The 16842-nt window shown below is 41.5% G+C and overlaps 1 protein-coding gene across 1 annotated transcript in view; it reads right to left on the minus strand.

Moving 5' to 3' along the window:
- ret (ret proto-oncogene receptor tyrosine kinase) overlaps positions 1-16842 on the minus strand; it is a 30511-nt gene that overhangs the window by 5369 nt on the left and 8300 nt on the right. Inside the window, exons 2-14 of the mRNA XM_014154262.3 lie at positions 8373-8609; positions 7622-7909; positions 5971-6209; positions 5680-5875; positions 5273-5472; positions 4698-4986; positions 3761-3892; positions 3478-3588; positions 3229-3342; positions 2758-3014; positions 2448-2595; positions 1610-1717; positions 1038-1255 (exon numbers count right to left, since the gene is read on the minus strand). Of these exons, the coding sequence (XP_014009737.3) occupies positions 1038-1255; positions 1610-1717; positions 2448-2595; positions 2758-3014; positions 3229-3342; positions 3478-3588; positions 3761-3892; positions 4698-4986; positions 5273-5472; positions 5680-5875; positions 5971-6209; positions 7622-7909; positions 8373-8609 (2537 nt within the window). The remainder of the gene's footprint in view (positions 1-1037; positions 1256-1609; positions 1718-2447; positions 2596-2757; positions 3015-3228; positions 3343-3477; positions 3589-3760; positions 3893-4697; positions 4987-5272; positions 5473-5679; positions 5876-5970; positions 6210-7621; positions 7910-8372; positions 8610-16842) is intronic.

Here is a 16842-nt window from a genome sequence, read left to right on the forward strand (position 1 = left end):
TATGTTAGGTGAACTGCTGTGTCCTCAACTTTGGTCTAATAATTTTTCCACAATCTCCAAACTGTTCCCTTTCAATTGCTACTATGCTTATGCATTTCATAGAAACATTCAAATGTAGCCCTATCCATATAAACCTATTCCTACTAGTGTAAAGGGTTAAGGGAATGGGCTCTTGGAAACAGTCACATCACTGGAATATTCCTATGAAAACATTAGTTAATGACCTAATGAGACTCTTAAGGGAACGTTCTCTAAAGTTGTGTGAACATTTGGTGTTAGCTGGGAAGATTCTTATCAATAAAATCAAACAAAATGTAATATTTGGTCCCATATTCCTAGCGCGCATTGACTACATCAAGCAGTTTGTTTTAGTTGTGTTTGATTATTTTGTGTCCAATAGAAATGAATGGTAAATCATGTATTGTGTCATTTTGGAGTCTCTTTTATTGTAAATAAGAATAGAATGTTTCTAAACACTTCTACATAAATGTGCATGCTACCATGATTACAGATAATCCTAAATGAATCGTGAATAATGATGAGTGAGAAAGTTACAGAGGCACAAAGATCATACCCCCAAGACATGCTAATCTCCCTAATCTCCCAATCTCCCTTGAAATTGGTAATGGTGAGAGGGGTATAATTTTGTTTGATTTTATAGATCAGAATCTTTAGGGGTGCCAATAATTTTGACACCTATAATTTTGAGATAAACAATTATTACTTGTAAAACAAAATCTCTTTCTCTAAACAATTATATTAGTATAAATATTAAAGTTTTTAGAGCATACAATATAGTTTAGTATTTGTATTATTTACTTTATATAGTCTTTTTGGCTCATACAGTATTTATCAAGGGTGCCAATAATTTTGGAGGTGACTGTATAATAAAGGCAAATCCTTACTTCCACTTCAGTCAAATTTTCACTGAGTCATGCATTGATGTCAATGGGAGACTGAGTGAAATTTGACTTAAGTGGAAGTTAAGATTTGCCACATGGTGAATATTCTGAAAGTGGTAATTGCTAGACAGGCACCTTCATTTCAGCCAGGTACTGCATGCCCCTGGAGATCTGCCAGGTGAAGGAGATCAGGTCGCCCATGGTGAGTGCCCTCTCATCTGGATTCTCCAGGTAGCTCGAGTTGCGGTTGGCATCGTTGCCTGACATGTAGCTGGGTCCCACCTTTCGGCTCTCACGCAGGAAGTTGCGCAGTGACCCATATTTGGCATATTCTACAATCAGATACATTGGACCTAGATGGAAAGACACAACACTTCAGAACACACACTTAGGCTTACAGTATCTGGCAGGATTAAATTAAATATGCATCACATATACCAGGTATAACACCGGAAGGTTAAGCATTGCAAGGACATCATGTTTTCATTAATATGATCAAGTGGGCCCCCAATTTATTATACCACAATCTCATGATGACTTTGAGCATCATTTGATCAGACAGGGTATCTGAGGCACTGCTACCATAAAGGACAAGATCTGAAGACAAGATTCTCAAGTATCACACATCTCCATTGTTGAAGGTACAGTCAATCAGCAACATTGATACCCTCAAATGGTGCTCGGAGTGGATCGGTATGAAGCCTTACCATCCTGGCTGCAGGCTCCGTACATCTTGATGACGTGTGGATGGTTGACTTGCTTCAGTAAGGTGAATTCTGACAGGAGGTCCCGCAGTTCACTATGTGAGGCATGGTCTGTTGCAAAATAAAAGAGAGATTCATGAAATACTTTCATAAAATACATCACCTTATACGCCTGCCCACTAGACAGGATTAGGTGGCCGCCTAGGGGGACATACTGACGAGGGCGGGATTTAATAATCTTGGGTAGTTTATATTCAGAGCTTGAGTAGCCAAAGTGATCTGTTTTAGGTCTTTGTCAGGAATCAGGACTGACAAACTGTACCATATGGATGGGCAAGGGCGCAGCTTTCACTGGGGATGGGAGGGGACATGTCCCTCCCACATTCTGAAATTGCATTTATGTCCCCCACCAATTTTATCATTGGAATGTGATACAAAACGAGGCAACGGTGTGCTTTAGGACCATGCGGAAACCTCAGAGCGGTTGGGTAGGCTGTTTGGAGTGTTTCTCATAGCGGATAAAAAAATATAAATAATAATCATGTCCCCCCCACTTCTAAAACCAAAGTTGCACCTCCGTGGATGGGCATTCATGAAATGAATTGCGAGCTGACACTGTATACTATAGGCTACAATTCTACCTTGCGAGGGCATTTTATTTTGTCTCGCCTAGGGGGGCAGAACTGCCTGCACCTTATATCTATCATGGACTGGTCAAAAGTCACATCATAAAAATCTACTACCACTGTATATTCAGTATACAGACACCTAGGGACTCACTCACTGCATGAGTCTTACAATAACTGTTCCTATTGTCTGCTCTTTGTCCGGTTAATCTTACCTTTAAGCATTTTCACAGCTACTGTGGTGTAACCAGCCTTTCCTTTCAGCCGGAATGCAGTCGCCTTGACAACCTTCCCAAACTCCCCTTCTCCTAATGTTTTGCCCAGCACCAGGTTTTTGCGTGGAAATTCCCATTTGGGATCCTCCTGTTAAAACAATTAAGCAACACATAAAATTTTTTTTAAAAAAAAACGTCTCTATCAATACAACATATATTTGCAGGTCTCATGATCATTCAAAAGGTAATTTAGTATAGCTAGGTTGGAAAATTCTGGAAACTTCCCAAACATTTTCAGGAAAGGCCTTACGGGTATTTTGAAGGTATCAATGGCTACTTGGTTCTCCATGGAGTCCAACGAGCCACGGCGCATGTTGTTAGCGGAGTAGCTGATTGGGTAGGATTGTGCGGGCCGCCGGAAGGTCATCTCAGCCGAGGTGATGGGCGGCTTGGGGGAGTTCTTGTGGTAACGATGGATGAAGTAGGAGGACAGGAGGATGGAGACAATGAAGGAGAGCAGCACGGCAGTGGCAACGATGGTCTTGCAGACCTCGTCACACATGGCCTCTGCATCAGACAGAAGGTCTCAGTGAACAAAAAACACGATGGAAACCATCCTTTGACAACAAAGGGCAAAATGTAATTTCACCTTTGATTGACATACTGTATCATATCTTGAAACATCTCCATTTTGAATGCTGTTTCGTTACCTATTGGGGGGGGGGGGGGTATATGGGTCAATACACGTACAACAAAAAGGATTTGAAATGATACAACTCACCCTCTACATCATCCTTCTCACAGAAGCATTTTTCAGAGTAGCAGTAGCAGGTTCCATGGCCAGCTCTAATGCCAGACATGATGCCCTTCTCATGACCACCTATAACGGGTTCAACTGAGAGACACAAACACATGTAAATCTATTGAATTTAACAATAATAAAAAAAACTTCAAATACCGTCAAAAAAGAAAGAACGTCAATAAGGTAGCCAAATATAAATGGCCCTAAAAGATGTAGGACATTGCTCACTTGTACAATCCTGAGGACATATTGATGCGTCTTTGCTTTCAACTGCATCACAAAAGCCATCAGGGCACGTGCGGAGGTCAGGGGAGCAGGTGGAATAACTTTCTGATATTCCTGAAAGATAAAGGAAAAATATAAAGCATCATTTCCTGTTTCCATTAAATACCCCTATATGTGGCACATAGGGCTTCCACTGAAGAAGAATTTGTCTGTAACCGAGAATAGGACCTTCCAGCTGGATTACCTGGTCAATGACAGGTAATCTGGTCAATGACAGTGTGGGTACCTTTTGCATAGCCCTGCCTCCATTGGCACCTCCCTGTGGTTGCCCCCAGGCCTCTGATGTTCTCACAATCCCCACGCTGTCTTCCCTTTGCACAGGAGAGGAACCACTGGTCCTCTAGGCCCTGCTTATCAACTACACAACACAAACACAAACTTTATGAAGACAAAACGCATGTCCACCATATGCTTCACTATGATGCAATTGTCAAGCAAGATCACAAGAGTCTTGGACATGGACAAAGCTATGGAGAGAGTCTTGGCCATGGACAAAGCTATGGACAGAGTCTTGGACAAAGCTATGGATAGAGTCTTGGACACGGACAAAGCTATGGATAGAGTCTTGGACACGGACAAAGCTATGGACAGAGTCTTGGACATGGACAAAGCTATGGACAGAGTCTTGGACACGGACAAAGCTATGGACAGAGTCTTGGACACAGACAAAGCTATGGATAGAGTCTTGGACACAGACAAAGCTATGGATAGAGTCTTGGACACGGACAAAGCTATGGATAGAGTGTTGGACACGGACCAAGCTATGGATAGAGTCTTGGACACGGACCAAGCTATGGATAGAGTCTTGGACACGGACAAAGCTATGGATAGAGTCTTGGACACGGACAAAGCTATGGATAGAGCCTTGGACACGGACAAAGCTATGGATAGAGTCTTGGACATGGACAAAGCTATGGATAGAGTCTTGGACATGGACAAAGCTATGGACAGTGTCTTGGACACGGATAGAGTTAACATAATTTGACAGGTCTCTACTACACTAGTACTAAGGTCTCTAACAATGAGGCCTTGAAAAATAACTGATCTGATGACTTCCAAATATGAATGCCATACACCCGATTCATTGGTAATCACTGTGGCCAAATCAGCATCAGTCTGGAGTATTGCTGGGCATGAACTTATTATCTCAGGAGAGTACTTACTATCGCTGTCGAGCACAACGAGGATCTGAGTGCTAGCCTGCAGCAGATTCTGTTGCTCTTGAGCAATAACCACATACTGCAGGTCCTGGCACTCTGGCCTGCGAAGCGCCTCTGTGTCGTTCACATATAGCAACCCCACCATGTCCTTGAGGCTCTGTGCAATGCTAATCGCAGCGTAGCATGACTGTACGTCGTCGGACACATTCTCGGTCTTCTCTGCTACTGCTAGCCGGTATGTGACATTGATGCCCTGGAACTTCAGGCTGTTGTCCACACAAATCCGACCGACCTGAAAAGAAAAGGAACATAAATCATACAGGGAAAATGCTACAGTTCTAATCAGATTGACACATGATCTTGCATTTAGTCTACTGGGGGAAGAAATAGGTCCGTGATGAGCCAACCTCTGAAATATCAACCAAGTAACCTCACAGACTGCTTTAATGGCATTTCATCACATTATTCCTGAACAGCGGAATACTATTATCTTAAAAGAGTTGTCTGCCTCATAAGCATTTCATGAGCAGTATCCCTCTTCTCAAGCATAGAGGGCTGTGTGTGGACTCTATAGGTACCTGGGAGTAGACGTTAGCTCTACGTGTTAGGGCGAAGAGGTATGTCACATTGGTGAAGTGGATGGGGACAGGAAAGATGGTGATATTGTAGTGCAGCATCACAGTTCCCTCTGGATGGGGGTACGTAGTGTCATTGACCAGGTAATCCAGCTGGAAGGTCCTATTCTCGGTTACAGACAAATTCTTCTTCAGTGCAAGCCCTACATGCCACACAAAGGGAAGGGGGGGGGCTGTTTATTTAATGAATCGATCAAAAGATTTAGTAGAAGTTTGTCACATTAACAGGCTGGTTTCCCGGACACATATTAAGTCTAGTCCTAGACTGAAAACCGACAAGGCTTACTCTGTGCTGGGAAACCAGTCTTTAGAGTGATTGGGTGATTGGGGAAGTCATCTGGACTACTCACGGAACTCATGAACAGTGCCTCGGACGTTGCCAAAAATGGCCTTCTCTTCTTTGAAAGAGTATTCTATGGCGAACATTTCATTTATCCATGAGTCATTGGTCATCATATTTCCGACAAATCTATTCTGACTCTGGGATTTGGGATACCTGGGTGTTGTGTCTCTGTCGTAGACAACCAAGTTCCCAAAATAACTTCCCTGAGAAACACACAACAAGAACAACAGTGGTATCAATGATACATGTATAGCAATAAACTGATATGCAGTTTGGTAGTAAAGTAAAGTAAAGTCACCTGCTTGCGATCAAATTCCAGCACCACGTCCTCTGTGTCTGTTCCACTGACATACGGTGCATTGTCGTCCTCGTCGTAGACGTTGATATGTAGTGTAACAAAAAACGTGTCTATCATTGTGTCAGTCTGCACTGTGCAGATCAGCATGGGACTGTATGTCTCCCTCTCCTCGCGGTCCAATGGAGCAGTCACTACCAACTCAGTGGTGTTGTCAGTTACAGCGAATGGGGCTGGAACATCTAGAGCCAAACGGAACATGAAGAGGAGATGTAAACATATCATGTTAGTCTCATGTTGCCAGACTTTGTAGTTTCATTTTCACCCAGCTACTGGAACAACAATGAGAAAGAAAATCGTGAAAAAAAGATTGAAGTTAATATCATGCATTCTATAAGAGTGGGAACATGAGGTAGACATTGTTCATGTTTTAAATGACTATTGTGGCTGGAAACGGCTGATTTTGAATGGAATACCTACGTAGGTGTACAGAGGCCCATTATCAGCAACCATCACTCCTGTGTTCCAATGGCACGTTGTGTTAGCTAATCCAAGTTTATAATTTTAAAAGGCTAATTGATATTAGAAAACCCGTTTGCAATTATGTTAGCACAGCTGAAAACTGTTGTTCTGATTAAAGAAGCAATAAAACTGGCCTTTAGACTTGTTGAGGATCTGGAGCATCAGCATTTGTGGGTTCAATTACAGGCTCAAAATGGCCAGAAACAAATAACTTTATTCTGAAACTCGTCAGCCTATTCTTGTTCTGAGAAATGAAGGCTATTCCATGCGAGAAATTGATAGCTGGGCATTTGTCCGTAGTCATGGTATCATCCACATTAATGTGAAAGTGCTCAGAAGCATATTCTAGTCTTATTTACAATAAATGTGACTTCGGAATGACACAATACATTATTTACCATGAATTTATATTGGACACAAATAATCTGAAACACAGCCAAAACAAACAGCAAATGGATCCAACAAGTTTGTAGAGTCACAAGCTTGATGTAATCATTGCATGCTAAGAATATGGGACAAAATACTAAACTTTTGACTACTTTAACACACATATAAGTGATTTTGTCCCAATACTTTCTTCCCCTAAAATGGGGGGACTATGTACAAAAAGTGCTGTAATTTCTAAACGGAAATACCCTCAAATTAAAGCTGACAGTCTGCACTTTAACCTCATAGTCATTGTATCATTTCAAATCCAAAGTGCAGGAGTACAGAGCCAAAATAGCAAAAAATGTATCACAGTCCCAATACTTTTTTGTTTTCTTTATATGATACAATATCAGTACTTGTTGCATTTACAACTTGTCTACATCCTATCATCAACTGATTTCAGCCAGTGTATAGTTGTAGATTGACTGCATTATTTGAATGGAATGTTGACATTTTGGCAGTTTATTAGAAACAGTTATGGAATCATTCTTCTAAAACTGGCTGGCTAGCTAGCTGACAAACATACAGTGCTGATAAATTCTTCAAATTCATTATTATACACAATATCTTATCACAGCACTGTGATAAGGGGGGCTGTGGGGGTGTGTGGTATGCCAGTGTAGAGACCTGCAAAGTGTTTGATGTTTCTCATAATATGAGGCACAGAGACAGTGTGGGTGAAGGTGAGTGTAGCAAGCCTCACCGGATTCTACACTGTAGGAGATGGTGTAGTTGGGGCAGACGTTAAGCCTGGTGAGCTGTCTGAGCTGGCGGAGGACCCCGGGGAACCTGTTCTCCTTAATGTGGGAGCTCAGGTCTTTGTCAGGGAAGCACAGTTTCTTCAGCTCTGGTCTGGTCTGGCCACACGGTGGCGCCGTGTCATTGATGAAGGTCAGGCTGACTTGTACGGTGGGGTGGCTGAGGCCACAGAGGAACTTCTTCAATGGTCTGGTCGCAGCAATGACACTTAGCGGCAGCTTCCAAAACTTATCTGGTCAGCAAGGGAACCAAAAGAGTAACAAAGTATGCCATTTAAATCTCCCACAGTGCATTTATTTCTTGATGACTGGGCACTTTCTGGGCTTCTATGCAATTACATTACTATCCAGGCTCCGATTTCCCAAAAGCATCGTAATGCTAAGTTCATCGTTAGAAGCAATGGTTAAAACCAGATTCTGAAAGCAGATCCGTGAACATGATGTATCACCTTGAAGCTCAAAGTTATTACAATGCACAAAGCGTGAAAGCTGAACAAACTTCAATCACTCCCCCCCCCACACATTTGACAATGTTAAATATAACTATATTTGAAATATACTGGAGTGTTGTGTTCAATGGACAATTGAACATTTGTATATCAAAGGAAATAAATTGAACGGTCAACTTCCTAACATATTCCATAAACAATGGGAAAACAATACGTGTGCACAACCTTCTGTCTCTATTAAACTCACATGCAGAGTCAAAGTCGCTCCACTCCAGGGTCTTATTCATGGAGAGTATCCCTGTGGTCTCGTCCAGGTGGAACCACGGGGCATAGGTTGGAGGCCTCAGGTAGCACAGGTAGAAGTGGGGCCGTTGAGAGTCGCTCTCCACCATGGCGTGGACCTGGAGCACGGGTGTCCCTGCAGACTGCCCGACGTACACGGTCTCCTTGTACTGATTCTGGGGGAAGTAGAGCCCAACTGACCCTGCAAAAAGAAAGAAAGGCCATGTGTTAGGAATGGAGGTAGTTAGAGGTTAGGCGCACAGGTAGACAGCACACTTCCACTTCCACATCCCATCTCTAGGGGGCAGCAGCAACTGGGGCAGGTGCTGAGAGGTCTTTCTGCATTTGTTTGAATACCTTTTTGTTATGGCTTTACTTATTGTTTTTGTCACCAACAACTTAACATTTATGAACTGCTTGTGCTGGACAACTACAGAGTCAGGACAGAGCTCATCCTGGACCCTGGTGAGTACACTTTCTTCCTAGGCACATGCATGTTAGCTTTCTCCTACTTTCACATTAAATGCAGACATGTTATAGAGTCAAGACCAGCTAGACAGGCCAATAACCCCTAGACATAGCGAGAGTAGACTCCTTTTTTTTTTACATTTACATTTTAGCAGACGCTCTTATCCAGAGCGACATACAGTAGTGAATGCATACATTTCATACATTTTTTTTTTCTTTCCGTACTGGTCCCCCGTATGAATCGAACCCACAACCCTGGCGTTGCAAACACCATGCTCTACCAACTGAGCCACATGGTTGGCTAGCTGCTTTCGTAACACATGGAATCACCAAACCACCCAGATACTATTTACATACCTGGGAATGTAGTCTGAATAACCACAATGCACTCTGAAATATCAAGACACAGTCTTTGACATTCCCAGTACTGTAGCAAGTAACTGAGATGCTGTTCGATTGAAGAGAGAAAAAAAGTAAGCACTGTTGCCAAAAACAGACAGGGAGATTCGTTGCCAAATGCAGCCAAGACCTGTAACTGAACAGTTTTGTTTTTTTCAGGATAATGTTTCATTTTAGTTGGGTTGAATTATTAGTACCACGATCCCTGATGTCATATGTTCATTGTAATATGCTACTGCTAACATACAGGTCACCTCTAAAATGATTGGCACCCTTGGTAATGATAAGCTAAAAAGACTGTATCAAATAAATAATTAAAATACTGAGCTATATTATATGCTCCAAAAAAAATGTATACTAATACAATTGCTCAAAGAAAGAGATTTTATTTAACAAGTAATACAACCTATTATCAAAAGATAGCTGTCAAAAATGGGGCAGAGAGAAACATTTGCTGGTTTCTAGCTTATCGCGTGTCACTCGTTACATTTTGCCATGAGGTTGAGAGAAAATGTTGCAGTTTTAAAGCTAATCTCCTGCTATTCTACACATTTTGCCATGAAGTCGAGAGAAAATATAGCAGTTTTAAAGCTAATTTCCTGCAATTCTACACATTTTGCCATTGCTTATGGCATGTTCATATACTATCTGGAGGGCCCCCAACCCCCCAAAAATAGGAAAAAACTTTTGTGTAATTTTGTGTGATTATTTTTTGGGGGGTTGGGGGCCCCAGGGCACTTGACCTGCATGATTGTTTGGTAACCCGGCCCTGAAAATGAGGTAACACGCATATAAAATCCATTTGTCATCCATCCATCACTAACTTAAAGAAACAAATGGTTGTTGACCTTCATAAATCAGGCAATGGGTAAAAATGTATGCCACTTACCAATATTAGGGAAATATCTCAAAAGTTTAAAACCACTGAAACAGTGATAAACTTGTGTGGTAGAGGACGCAAGTGTATCTTGTCCCAGTGACGAAGAAGGTTTGTGAGGCAAAGAAAAATCCAAGGGCATCTTGGGTTTACCAAGTCTCCAAATCTACAATTAGATGCCACCTCCATGCCAATAGGCTCTTTGGAAGGTTTACCAGAAAAAAGCTTTTATTGTGAGCAATTAACAAATGTAAATGCCTGGAGTTTGCTAAATGGCATTGGCACTTGAATTGGAACCGGGTGCTATGGTCAGATGAGATGAAAAATAGAGGTCTTTGGCCATGCAAACCAGCAGTGGGATTGACGTCAAAAGAAGGATGCATATGCAGAAATAACCTTATAACTACTTTAGAATATGCTGGTGGATCTATGATGTTCTGGGGTTGTTTTGCTACCATTGGTCCTCGGTCCCTTGTTATGTTCAACGTCATCATGAACTCCACCAAGTACCAGGACATTTTAACCAAAAACCTGGTTGCCTCTGCCATGAGGATGAAACTTGAAAAGTGGATCTTTCAGCAAGACAATGACCCCAAGCACACAACAAAATCCACAAAGAAATGGTAAATTGACCACAAAATGTACATTTTGCAATGGCAATGTCTCCGGACTTGAACCCCATTGACAGCCTGGCCGCAAAATCCACATGTAACATAGTAAATGTTCATTTTTCCCCCTCCAATTTGCATTATATATTATGTTTGGTATGGTTACATAGGACAGTGGGTTACTTAAGACAAAAACAAAAGTAGGGAGACTGGTCAGGGAGGATAGTTGGGTGTATAACGCAAACATCTAGCAACCCCAAGGTTGCGTGTTTGAATCACATAATAGACAACTTTAGTATTTTAGCTAATTTGCAACTTTTAAGTTTCAACTTGACTTTAAAGTTGCTGTTAGCTAAAATGCTAAAGCTGTCTTTATACTTACCTTTTTACATTATTTTCCTCGAAAGGACAGCCAGTGGATTTTGAGTGTGTCTCCCCTATTTAAAGAGTTGGTCCTCCTGCTCTTCAGTCTGAGAGAGACATTCTGAGTGCAGGATCATGTCTCCCTTCCTCTGTACATAAAAAACTGTTTAAAACAGACACAATAGTGTCTTTTGAAAACTGCTTCATATATTCCGAAGTCGTTAGCGAATGTGACTATGTATATATTTAGGTTGCCGTTAATGTATATAAAGCCTATTTCGTCAAGTTAACCAAGTGTTTGATGGCTTAGCTAGCCATGTCAATGACGAGCTAACTATCACTGTCAGCCAGCGCACTGTAATGTAACGCTAGCTATTGCTAGCAAGTGATTTATTTCTTTAACGAAATATGAATAAGTGAATGTTTACATTCTTACCATCTTAAATGTTTTTTATAAAAAGGGTTGTACTTGTACTCTACTTGTACTCTTGTACTCTTAAATAAAGGTTTAAAAAAAATCTAAATGAAATACTCTGTATATATGGATTGATGTCACTTCACATTGAGGGCACGTATCATTACTATTGCTCCTATCTAAAATATATAATGTGTTCTATCCAACCACTGAACGTGTTGGACCATCTGTGACCATCCTGTCAATGCCTGTCAGTAGGGGGTCCTTCACGCTCTGGGCATGACTGACTCAAATGAACTAAATTAGTCGAAAGATTCATTCTTTTGACCAAACAAGTCGAAAAGATTAGAAAAGAGCTGAACTTCCCATCACTATTAGCCACAACAAATTTGAATTCGTAATGTATCATACATATTGGCAATTCATAGCATATAATACGAATTGGAGGACGTAACATTACATGCGAAATGGATGATGGACATCCACAAATTAATGCACACCATGTGAAACGTAACATATCATACAAAATGGAGCGAATCAAATTTACAATTACCTTGTTACGTCGACCCCTGAGTCCAGGTTGCCATTGAAAACATGTGGTTTGAATTGAAGAGGGCAGTCCATAAACGCAGACCCCGAAGGACATCAAGGATCTGGAAAGATTCTGTATGGAGGAATCTTTATCTTTATCAAGTGTGCCAATCATTTTGGAGGTGACTGTACCATGGGACACATATCCACTGAATGTAGCTTTTATGCCTACAATGTCAGTGAATTGCACAATCCTATTACACTTTTTTTACTGCCTAACTTGAGGGTGTGCCCGCACATACAGCGTCATCAACTATCAGAAATCTCTTCCCTGATAGGCCTATTTCAATTATGCCACCATACATGTCAAATGATGAGACTACACTATACGATGAGACTGTATCCTTACAATATATACGTTTTATTGGCAAATATTTTATTCTTATGTCAACGGAAATTGAAAAGAGGGGCTCAAATGACACGTAAGCAGTAATGAGTTTCTCACATGGTCCATGAGGATGTGGTTTCCGTTTCTCCTTGGTTTCACCTTGGGAAGTATAATTCCAGGGGATAACATGATACCGGGAAGAAATGAATCATGAATCATTACCTGCTGGCCGGGACTGGGGGGGGGGGGTTGTGGCCAATGTTGGTTAATCTATAAAGTGCAATTGCAGGCTATGCATGTTTTACAGGAAAATTGAGATGTGAGTGTTAGACCTGTAATTATATCCCATGTTGTGTTCCTGTCCAATGTCGGTGGGGACGGCCATTTAGGGAACACACTAATGTCATTAGCAGACAGCGAAACTAGATTTCCTATTTCTGTTGGTGCAGTTGAGGCCTTGGCTCTGGTTTCAGACATTGATTTAATTTCGCTGTGCTTGGATGACAGGGGGTCGAATTGGTGGAAAAAACGTGTCCAGTCTTCCTGAAGGATGGAAATTCAGTCAGCCAAAGCTATGACCCTCTTTATTAAAAGCTTTGCTAAGATGAAAAACAAACAGAAGTGCCAGTGGTCCACTTGTCTGAAAAATCTTGGCCAAATTCTGGCCAAAAGTATTTTCCCTCCATAAAATTCTGCTATTGGGCTAGATTATTTGGTTTCTCTCCACATCTCGAATTTAAGTGAGGAACATTAACCAACACCATGATCTATTCAAATGAAAGCCATTCATAACATTTGATCTGCTTGAAGAAAAAAAAAAAACGTCGAAGAATAAACAGCAACATTTGGACAAAAATGTGGACGTGGATTAAGAAAGTGAAGAGGTGCCAGATTTTGTAAAGCAACATAATCATAAAGTACATCAAGTACTAAGAAGAAAGCTCCACCGATCAGAGTATTCACATGGACAGCATAGCAAGAAATGTGACACGTATTCTTACAGCATCCAGCGTCCAAATCCAAGCAGCATCCAATGACCATCAGAGGGAGACATTTCCCTTTTTCAGATCCAACAACTAAAACGGTCAACCTGCCCTGAAATCCAAGGCAACAGGGGAACATGATAACTGTGTCACAGTGGAGGCTGGAACGGCTCATAATAATAGCTGGAACGGCGCAAATGGAATGGCATCAAACACCTGGAAACCACGTGTTTGATGTATTTGATACCATTCCACTGACTCCGCTCCAGTCATTACCACGAGCCCGTTCTCATCAATTAAGGCTCTACCAACCTCCTGTGCTGTGTAGATAACACTCCAGAACAAAGTGCTCGAACATCCTCTTAACATTCTGATCCTAAATGCTTGAGCGATGTTTACAAAAAGGAACAACATCATTGTGTATCTTGGCCAATAGACAAACTATACGAGTTGATTGTACATAAAATAATATCTGAAATAAGTATTGAGTTGCTTGATCCTTACCTCCAAAATCAGAGGCATAAGAAACAGAGGTACACTCAGAGAAGATGTGAAGGGAGGCATATGTGGACTGACAAGAATCAATGGTCAAACAACAAACAGGTGAAATTAGAATTCACTAGTGAGGGCTGACTGTGGCTTGAGGTTGGCCATGGTGGGTGAACCATATGCTGGCGACTCAATTGGTTTATATCAGTTAAAATTCAATTTATTTCCAGGACGGAAGCCAACAGAAAAGCAAGCAGTTTATATCAAAGCTAATTAATTGAATGCATCACGCCCGCTTGGGAGCAAATAGGTTTCTTTGTTCAGTGATACCGTTAAAGGTTTAACACTGGAGTGACTCAGGACTGTGATGATTGAAAACCTGAGAAATGTAATGTTAGAGACAGTCACTTCAGCAGATGCACTCACTGCTTTGACCTCTCATAACCACCGCAAGGACTATGACCGCAAACACGTGATGCAATCTGAACATATTGATTTCAGCTCAAAGGCATAGCCAGGATTTATGATGGGAAGGTACGACTTTTAGAAACCAACACTTCGATCTAATTACCCCCCGAAACTGGTGGGTGCTCGACATTTGCGTTGGATGGGGTGAGTTACCCCATGTAATGCAAAGAACTAAACACCTTACAAATATGTACACCATGAATGCAAAGCATTACGTATCAACATTATTATCAATTAGAAAACCCTCCGATTTAAAAAAAATGACATTTTCATCAATTGATATATCATTCCTTGAGGGGTTTTAAAGAACACTACGCTGCCGCAATCGTTATGGTGACATGTAACTTTTTCTTTATATTGATGTAATAACCATTACATGCTATAGGTATGAATGAATTGGTTTTTCTTGTCTCCTCCTTTAACCGAAGCCCAGATAAAGACAATCATCTGTCGCAGGACATAAACAAACAACATGAAACATGTCTGCATACTCAGACCGCCGGTGACAGATAAGAAGGATGTTTAGGATTGGACCAGTTTGACAAGCAGACAGCCTGGGGACGTCCTCTGACTCTCAGCTGGCCAGGACAAAGACAGAAACTCAATTAGCTCACGACGCACATCACCGGAGAGATTTACCATCTATGAGCTCATGTGCTACACTAGAGAAAGAGCCCCAGCCCCAGCTCCAACAACTCTGCTTACTAATCTGTCTGAGGAGTGACAGACACAGACCCGGGTTCAAATAGTATTTTGAGCATTTGCTTGAGCCTGCCTGGAGTGCCAGATTGGAGGGGTTTGCAGTTTTGAGACTATTCTATTGGTTCCAAGGTGCCAGGCAAAGTCATTGAAGCACAGCTAAAGTATTTGAAAGATTTCCAAAACGATTTGAATCCGGGTTCCGAAAAGGTGTGCATCTAGTAGTGGCCTTGTGTCTGGGCAATGAGTTGTGTGACTGTAACAAGAGCAAATCCCATGCCCTTTCTACCAAGGTCAACATTCATTCAATGCATCTGTCCCCCAGTAATGACCCATCGGAAAAGTCAAGTATATGGCAGCGGGCCAATCAATAGCAATACTAATCAACATGTTCATGCTCATTGTTTTAACTGATGAGCTAGAGAAAAACATGCACAGTTATTTCCAAGCACGTAAAGTAGGGCTCATTGATGTATACTACTATTTTTGTCCAAACAAACACTACAACTGTGGAATCTGAAAGTCTGTTATAGAGTCAAATGGGTCATAATCATCACGCACACGATCTGCTTGTGTATAACCCATTATTCCACGCAGAGTAGGTATAGAAAACACCAATGTGACAATATAAATCAATCTAAATCTGAAAGCTGTCACGATCACTCTGTTTCCAAAAAAGAAAACAGCAATGAGAATAATCACTAAAGACTCTATACAAGATCCAATGAACTAAAAGGCTGCAAATCAAGCAATAACTCAATTGATGAAAGTTATTATTGATTATAATGTTCTTAGTTTGCATTGCCAATATACAGAATTGCTACATGATACTGTCGTGTCCAGATATTTGTCTGCACAGTTAATCAAATCAAATCAAATTGTATTCGTCACATGCTGAATACAACAGGTGTGGACTTCACCGTGAAATGCTTACTTACAAGCCCTTTCCCAACAATGCAGAGTTAAAAAGTAAGGCAATTTTGCTAAATAAAAAGGAAATAGTAACACAATAACATAACAATAACGAGGCTATATGCAAGGAGTACCGGTACTGAGTCAATGTGCAGGGGTACAAGGCAGTTGAGGTAATTAAGGTAATATGTACTTGTAGGTAGGGTTAAAAGTGACTAGGCAATCAGTATAGATAATAAACAGAGTAGCAGCAGTGTATGTCAAGAGTGTGAAAGAGTTTGAAAGTGTGTCAATATGCATGTTTTGTGTGTGAGCAGATGTAGTGTGTGTGTGTGTGTGTGTGTGTGTGTGTGTGTGTGTGTGTGTGTGTGTGTGTGTGTGTGTGTGTGTGTGTGTGTGTGTGTGTGTGTTGGAGTGTCAGTGTAGTATGTGTGAGTGTGTGGGTAGAGTCCAGTGTACATAGAATCAGCGCAAGAGAATCAGTGCAACAAAAAAAGGGGCTCAATTCAAATAGTCCCGGTAGCCATTTGATTAACTGTTCAGTAGTCTAATGGCTTGGGGGTAGAAGCTGTTCAGGAGCCTTTTGGTTCCAGACTTGCTGTGCTGTTGCAGCGAGAACAGTCTATGACTTGGGTACCTGAAGTGATGTACAATCTTTAGGGCCTTCCTCTAACACCACCTGGTATATAGGTCCTGGATGGCAGGGAGCTTGGCCCCAGTGATGTACTGGGCTGTAGGCACTACCCTCTATAGCGCCTTACGATCAGATGCCAAGCAGTTGCCATACCGTGCGGTGATGCAGCCAGTCAAGATGCTCTCAATGCTGCAGCTGTAG

The sequence above is a fragment of the Salmo salar genome, chromosome 18 (assembly GCF_965601325.2).
Source record: "Salmo salar chromosome 18, fSalSal1, whole genome shotgun sequence".
NCBI lineage: Eukaryota > Metazoa > Chordata > Actinopteri > Salmoniformes > Salmonidae > Salmo > Salmo salar.